The 7,414-nt window shown below is 54.7% G+C and overlaps 1 protein-coding gene and 1 long non-coding RNA gene across 5 annotated transcripts in view; one reads left to right on the forward strand and one right to left on the reverse strand.

Moving 5' to 3' along the window:
• CPEB2 (cytoplasmic polyadenylation element binding protein 2) overlaps positions 1-5,685 on the reverse strand; it is a 54,666-nt gene extending 48,981 nt beyond the window's left edge. For 3 of the 4 annotated variants that reach the window (XM_065659165.1, XM_065659149.1, XM_065659156.1), the window contains exons 1-2: positions 3,713-5,684; positions 573-851 (exon numbers count right to left, since the gene is read on the reverse strand). In XM_065659165.1, coding sequence (XP_065515237.1) covers positions 573-851; positions 3,713-5,143 — 1,710 coding nt within the window. In that variant the 5' untranslated portion in view covers positions 5,144-5,684. Of the gene's footprint in view, positions 1-572; positions 852-3,712 lie in introns of all 4 variants that reach the window. The other variant, XM_065659141.1, reaches the window with a different exon arrangement.
• Positions 3,105-5,311, forward strand: LOC136003498 (uncharacterized). Its single transcript, XR_010608112.1, has 2 exons — positions 3,105-4,507; positions 4,880-5,311. It is a non-coding gene; the product is annotated as an uncharacterized LOC136003498 (long non-coding RNA).
• Positions 5,686-7,414: the final 1,729 nt, after the last annotated feature.

Consider the following 7,414-nt stretch of genomic DNA (forward strand, 5'->3'; position numbering starts at 1 on the left):
TTGCTTCAAGTCACATGAGATGTCACTGACAAAATTCAGGAGGTGAACCCTTTAGTTATAAGACACACTCCTCCTGTTTGACACTTCTAAACCATAGGGCTTATAGCCAAAACATTAACACAAAAGTTGTTAGAATGGAATAAAAATCTCACTAATATGCAAATGTCAGCCTAAAACACCAGTAAAAGATGAATGTGACAAAGACTCAGCGCCACCTACAAAAGTAAGGAAACTTATGTACGAGCACAAGTGAACAAAAAGTCCGAGTTTTAGATGGATAAGAATACGAGTGCTACTATAGGCAGAAAACACTTGCTGGATTAAACATATTTTGTTGTATCTATTGCTCATCAGCAGCTCCAGTTTCTGTCTTTTTTGACAGTCAACATTCTTAATTAACTGTGAGAATCACATACTGCTGAATACTCTGAAAATACTGGGGTTAGTTGCAATTTAGCACTACAAATAATACAGAAATACACAATTTTCAAACCAGCTATCAGGGCTACAATGACTGTTTAATTTTCCTTTAAAATGAACAAAGACTATGAGCAGCTACATACCAACCTTACCTGCAAAGGAAGGAGAGTATTACTGTTGTTGTCAGTTCGGAAAACATTATCTTCAATCCACGATTTTGGTGTCAGTGATGGAGTGGAGCGAGTAAATTTAGGAGGAGCTATGACATTACCAGAAAAGGGCTTCTTCAAAGGAGAGATCTGGTTCATAGTTCCTGGAATTCCCATGTTTCCAGTTCTACGATGGTCTCTGCCATGCATTCCTCCCCAGGATATATTTCCTGTGCTCCAGCCACTGCTCTGATTGCTCCAGGGCGACTGCTTCAGAAGAGGCTAAAAACAAAGATTCATCTGTATTACTTGAAAATACTTGAAATGTCACTTTATTTGAAAAAAAAAAAAAAACCAACAAAAAACCAAAACCCAACAACAACCAAAACCCAAAACAACCAACCACCAAATAACCAATGCACAGAGATTTCTATAAACCACTATTTCTTGATAACATGTAAATTAATTACTGAGGCAAGGAAGAAAACAACATCATAAAGAATTTTTCATTTCCACTCCTCCATACACCCACCCCAAAAAACACCACAGTGCTTGTGCAATCCATTTAGATTGTCATCTTATAATTGGTAGCATTCTTTAAAGCTATGCAGTAGAACAATTCTAGGGTGTAAAACCATGTTACAAAACACCAAGAGACCATTTTCTTATACATCACATGGTATTACATGGTATTAAATGGTGAAATTTCTGCAAAAATAACACAAGAATTGAAAAAAGGTCAATTAAAATAATTCTTAAAATAGTAATTATTATTCTGCTACTAACAGAGAGTAGCAGCACTTCACTACAGCGAGTAGAAATTTAAAAATTAAAATTCAGATGGCAGGTTGATATTCCAACCCCCCCCCCCCCAGTATTTTGAGTATCATCTCAGTATTACCATATAAGAGCAGGAAGAGCACTGATTATTGTACAGAGAATCTGTTTGAAGGAGCCGTCTTAACACTTACACACGAAAACACATTATTCTGAACCTGCTGCTCAAGTATTTCTGGAGTAATGAATGGGACTACCTGTGGAATTTTGCAGGGTTTTGAGTGATCCCCCCCAGAATAGTTAGAGTTGGAAAAAACCTTAAGATCATCTAAGTTCCATCCCCCCCGCCATGGGCAGGGACACAGTACGAAGCATTTCTGTATCTAAACTGCACTGTATTTCTCGGTATGAAAATGGAAGCACTATTTTGAGGGAAGATTTTTACAGGACTGTAAATTTTTATTGCTAAGCCACAGCTTGTGCTAAAAAGTGACCTATAGTTGTTGTCATACTACCAAGAGGTGGACCCACTGAGCCTGATTGACAGTGAGGAATAGTATTTATCTTAAACATTTTCCAATCTGACTGTTCTTGGAAGGGCTTTTTCTCAAACAAGAAATGTGGGGGGGAGGGGGGGGGAAATGTTCTATATTTAGCTATTCTGTGAGGTCAAAGCGCAGTACTTTAAGCTTAGCTGCAAGCAACCCTCAGCTTGTAACTCTAATAACTTAGAAATGTAAAGCATGTCAGTATGTTATATATTAGAAAGAAAAAACTTTCTGAAAACAGTAAGACAAAATTATAACAATTCCTCCCCCCAAAAACAAACCAAACAAAACCCCCAGCTAAAGTCATTTTTGGTCAAGTAATCAGGAAAACATCCCATTCTATATAATTATAGATAATTATGTTGTAAAATTTTAATACTTTGGTTGGAATTTTGGGAGAGGCAGGCATTCTATTGTGAAACAAACCTGAAGAGATAATGCCAAATGTTAACAAGCCTCTAATATTGCTAGCTATGCTGCCATGGCACTGTTTTAAGTTTACCTACAACTCATAACTGAGAGAAAATTCCTGTACACCTCACTGTCAGAAAATTGCTTTGGAATTTGTTTGAAGAGGATTATGATAGATGTTAAGGACAACTAGCTCTTAACCACGAAGCATCCAAATTAGTTCTTGGACCGGCACACTTACTGTGAGATTCCAATCCTGACAGAAATGCTTTCCAAATCCAGCTCTACAGATTAAAACTGTCAGGATTTAATATTATAATGAAAGAAAAATTAAGATGAGGCCTGTGTAACTTCAGCCTTTCATAACAGAGCAGGTGATCGGAGCGAGATGTGGCTATTATGCACTAGCAGGTAACATTAACATGAATCTGCTTTCCTGCAACTTCTTACAATTAGTATTTTGTTCCAGGAAGCAACGCAAACTCCCATTTTAACACGGGATCATTATGCCGCTTGACTAAAATAGGTAGCAGAACTACGGTAACACGAAACAGAGCTGTCTCTGGATACAAAACCAAGTAATTTCGGGCGAAACCCCTGAAAAAGCAACAACGTTGACAAGTTTTCCTTTTGAACCTGCTTTCGGTGCCCGCCCGGCCGAGCACGCCGACGGGGTGCGAGGGCAGGTCTGAGCCTGGGGAAGGGGCTTCCCAGGAGGAGGCACCGCTCGGCGCCGGGGGGCTGTCAGGCGCATTGTTCCGAGGACACCGCGCTGCCTGCAGGCGACTGCGGGGGGGGGGGGGGGGAGGGCAATGGGGATGCTTTCACGGCGAAACCCCTTGACAAGAAAATGAGCGTTTATCCTCTTTTATGAGGGGAAACCGCCTCCTCTGATCCCGAAAATAAACGACGTCCCCGGGTAGTCGGCGGCGCACCGAGGAGGGCGGCCACAGCCCAGAGGAGGCGGCTGAAGCGGCAGCCCCGCCACCTGCCACCCGGAACGACCGCGGAGCACCGGCCGGGCGCGAGGCGGGCCGCTGGCAACACCCTCCCGGCCCGACCGCTACGGCCGCGTCCAGCCTGGCCCCGCACGGGGCCGGGGCTGCACGTGTCCCCGGACCAGCCACCGGCGGTTCCCGGCCCGCCGAGCGCGGCGGAACGACAGCGGCCGGGCCGGGCCGGGCCCGGCCCCACCCTGCCTCCGCGGTCTCGCCGGGCTGTCACCGCCGCGCAGCCTCACCCAGCGCCGGCAGCGGGGACGGAGAAAGCTCTCGGCTCCCGCTGCCAGGGAAACGCGGGGAGCAGAGCCCCCCCCGGCTCACGTCCCCACGTCCTCCTCCCCTCCCCGGGGCTCCCCTTCGTTCGGGCTCGCCGCGGCTGCCCTGGTCTCCCTCCGCCGCCCGGTACCTGGTGGTGGTTGTAGGAGTTTCTCTGCTGCAGGAAGGCGGCGGCGGCCGCGGCCGCCTGGTGTTGGTGCTGGAGCTGGGGGCTCACAGGGGATCTCCGGTTCTGCTGTTGTTGTTGCTGCTGCTGCTGCTGAGGTAAATTCATCTGCGGCGGCGGCGGGGGGGCGGCGGCCGAGAAGGGGCTGCTGAAGGGCCCGGCGCAGGGGTTGTGAGGAGACACCGGCGAGAAGCTCTGGAAGAAAGCGGGGTTGATGGATGACGGGATCCCCGGGTAGAAGCTGGTCTCGGATTCCGGGCTCGGGGGCGGCATCGCGCTGATCTGCCCGCCGCCGCCGCTGGAGACCGGAGGCTGCTGCGTCTGCTGCGGAGGCGGCGACGAGGTCTGCACCGACCAGGGGGTGCCGAAGCCGGGCAGCGGCGGAGGAGGAGGGGAAGCCGCCGAGGAGGAGCCGCCCCCGCTCTGGTGATGGGGGCTGGGGATCTCCGGGCTCTGCAGGCTGCTGAAGCCAGAGCCTAGCCCGCCGGGCAGGAGGTTCCCGGGGCTGCCCAGCAAGTGGCTGTTCGGGGGGGACTCCATGGGGGGCAGCTTGGCTCTCGCCTGCAGATGAGGAGGAGACGGAGGCGGATTCACGCAGGAGGCGGCGGCCACCCCCACATTGGGGTCCGCGGACACCGATCCCCCCGGGCAGGAAGGGGCGAGCAGCTCGGAACCCCCTCTGTCCGCGCCGCCCTTGCGCTCGGCGGGGCTGAGGGGCCGGTGGTGCGGGAAGTCGCCCGTCCGCGGCGGCTCCGGGGGGTGAGCGCTGAGGAGCTGGAGCTGCTGCTGTTGCCTGTGCTCCTGCTGCTGGTACTTGTCAGTGGGGTGGCTGAACTGCTGCTGCTGCTGCTGAGGGGGGTGGTGATGATAGTCTGGGGGGTGGTGGTTATTCAGGGGGTGGCTGCTGCCGAGCTGGGCTGGGCTGCTGAGCGGCTGCTGCTTAAACTCTTTCCTCTTCTGGCTCAGCTGAGGAGGCGGCGGCTGTTGCTGCTGCGGTTGCTGCTTGTTTAAATCCTGGTGGGGGCTGAGACTGGGTTTAAAGTCAGAGGAGGGGTGGCCGAGAGGGGGGTGTCCTGATGCGGGGTTGCTGCCCAGCCTCTCGCTGCCCGGCTGCTGCTGTGTCACCCCCAGGAGCAGCTCATCCTGCATGTTCTGGTGATGCGCAGCGGCGGCCGCCGAGGGGAGCAGAGAGGGCGGCGGCGACCCACCGGACACGCCGCCGCTGCCGGAGGAACCGGTTACAACGGGTGAGAAGGGACAGGAGGAGGAGGAACAAGAGGCGGCCGCCGCTGCCTGGCAAGGGAAGGGCCCGGCGGTGCCAGCACCTCCTACACTCGACAGTGGGTTACTGCCGGAGGTCGCCGTCTGTGGGAGCCCGGGGCTGCGATCCCCCATGCACTGGAGGGAGCTCCCCTGGCGAACCCCTACCCCGGGAGTTTGAAGAGACAAAGATAATTGTCAGTGATCTGGGGGCGCGGGGCTTCCAACACCAGCCTATCTCGAACCTCTATATAACCCGCGGAATAGCCACTCTCTGGAATAAAGCCCTCTTTCTTGCCATGACTCCGCTGCACTGGTTTTAACAATGCCGGAGTTTTTTGATAATAAATAGTTCTATTTTTATCAGTGTTTTTTTTATAGGAGAAAAGTCTCTAGCTCGGCGGGATCCCCTCCGTGCGGCCCTTCTCGCCTGCCGTCGCACCCACAGCAACCCGCTAGCTCGTCACAAACACCCGGCCGACCTGCCCCCAGTCCCCCGTAACTCTTCCGCCCGCCCCTCAGCCGCTACCCCGTAACGGAGGGGGAAGCGGGGAACCCGAGCTCGGGAGGAATCGGCGAGGCCGCCGGCACCCACACGGCAGCGACCCGGCTCCCTCAGCTAAGCTCCGCCCTCCGCCAGCCACCTCCCCCGCCCCCACTGCCGGGCTGGAGCCGGCTGCACGGCCCTTAAGAACGTCGGAACATTCGTCACAGTGACATCACTGCCCCACCTCCCCGCGCGCACGGTCGACCTCGGTAATGAGCTGGCGGCTCCGCCCCCTCATGAATAATGCATCACCCCCGGAGCCCAGCTCCAATGCCCGCTCCGGGGTGCGGGGGCGCTTGCGGTGACCAACGCACCGCGCACGGCGCCTCACCGGCGGGCTTGCCGCTACCACTTGTGTGTGTGGGGGGGAAAGTGACAGCCTTTTAGAAACGCCCTGGAGGCCTGCTGGGCTGCGGCGGCGTATCTAGCCTCGGTACCTGAAATCAAGGGATTTTATTTCGTTCGCGACGAAAGGCGGGCGCGCCCGGCTTTTTGCGTCCGCAAACAGAACGCGGGGTGAAGAGCGAGGCCGCCACGGCTGGCGCCCCGGGCTGCCCCCCCAGCAGGCGCTCGCCCAGGCAGGGCAGCGGCGCCCCGCCCCCTCGTCTCTCTCGCCGCTCATTTGCATTGACGCAAGGCCGCGCGCCACGGGCGGGCCGAGGGGAGGGGGGAAGGCGAGAGGAGGTGGGGCGCGAGCGCGGCGGCACGAGAAGGAAGGGGTGGGGAGTGCCGCCCCCCGCCCCGCCCCGCCCCCCGCCCCCCGCCCCACCCCGCCCCTCGCCCCCCGCCCCGCCCCTCGCCCCCCGCCCCGCCCCTCGCCCCGCGCCCCGCGCCCCGCCCCGCGCCCCGCCCTCCCCTGGCGCCGGTCCCTCAGTGGTCGTCCGGCCGCGCGGGGCTCGTGCCCCCTCAGGGCTGGTCCGCCGCGGGTGACAGCGGCCCGGCCGCCCGTGCCTCTGTGGCGGGAGTGCAGCGCCGGGGCCCGGCCCGGCTCCGGGGCTCCTGGTCCCCTGGTAGCAGGGAGGGTCGGTCACCCTGTGCTCTCTGCCCGGGTGCTGCCATCGAACCTCGTCCCGCGCTTGTGGGTCCCCCAGAGCTCTGGCGGCGCGGTGGTGCCTTTTGAGGCATTTCCTGGGCAAACAGTGTTAAACGTGGGGTTCTACCCTTTCCACCCATTGGAAACAGCTCTTGGGAACTTTTCGTGCCAAAAATTCATTAAATGGTGTGACAACTGTAGATGTAACAGCTGTAGATGTAGGTATCCCTGAGCAGACCAACATAAGCGAGCTCCTTTTGTGCTGTGGGAAAGCTGTAGAGAGAATGGCTACACGGCTGTTGGGAATACATTGGCGAAGTGCCATTATAGGTTTGACCTATTGTGCTTTTCTCTAGGCATCCATTAGTGGCCACTGTCAAAGGCAGGATGACTGCTTTCCATTCGGCCGGTGGACCTCTGGTCTGACCCAGCGTAACAGTTCTTGTTTGTTAAATCTGTGTGTGTTTGTCATACACGTATAGAATATAAAGGAAGCAAAACATTGGTTTGACATCTGCAGTGATCTCTGATGTGACTGTGACCTATGTGAGTGTGTGTGTTTGGGTATCCATGCCATCTTGCAGGGTAGAGACGAAAATACATTTGCAGCATAGAACAATTAATAAACAGTTATTTTTGCTGTATTATGGCTTTGTGCACCAGAATTTCTCATTATATTGGCATCTGTTTCAACAACTGCAGCCGTCTGTCTTACAAGCGGTAATAAATAAAGAGTGCAGACCAAGGCCCTGTGATGATCACATGCTGAGTAAATGTTGCTGGCCGAGTAATGGTTCCTCTCTGAATAGCGAGTTGCTTCATGGCG

The sequence above is a fragment of the Lathamus discolor genome, chromosome 1 (genome assembly GCF_037157495.1).
Source record: "Lathamus discolor isolate bLatDis1 chromosome 1, bLatDis1.hap1, whole genome shotgun sequence".
Classification (NCBI taxonomy): domain Eukaryota; kingdom Metazoa; phylum Chordata; class Aves; order Psittaciformes; family Psittacidae; genus Lathamus; species Lathamus discolor.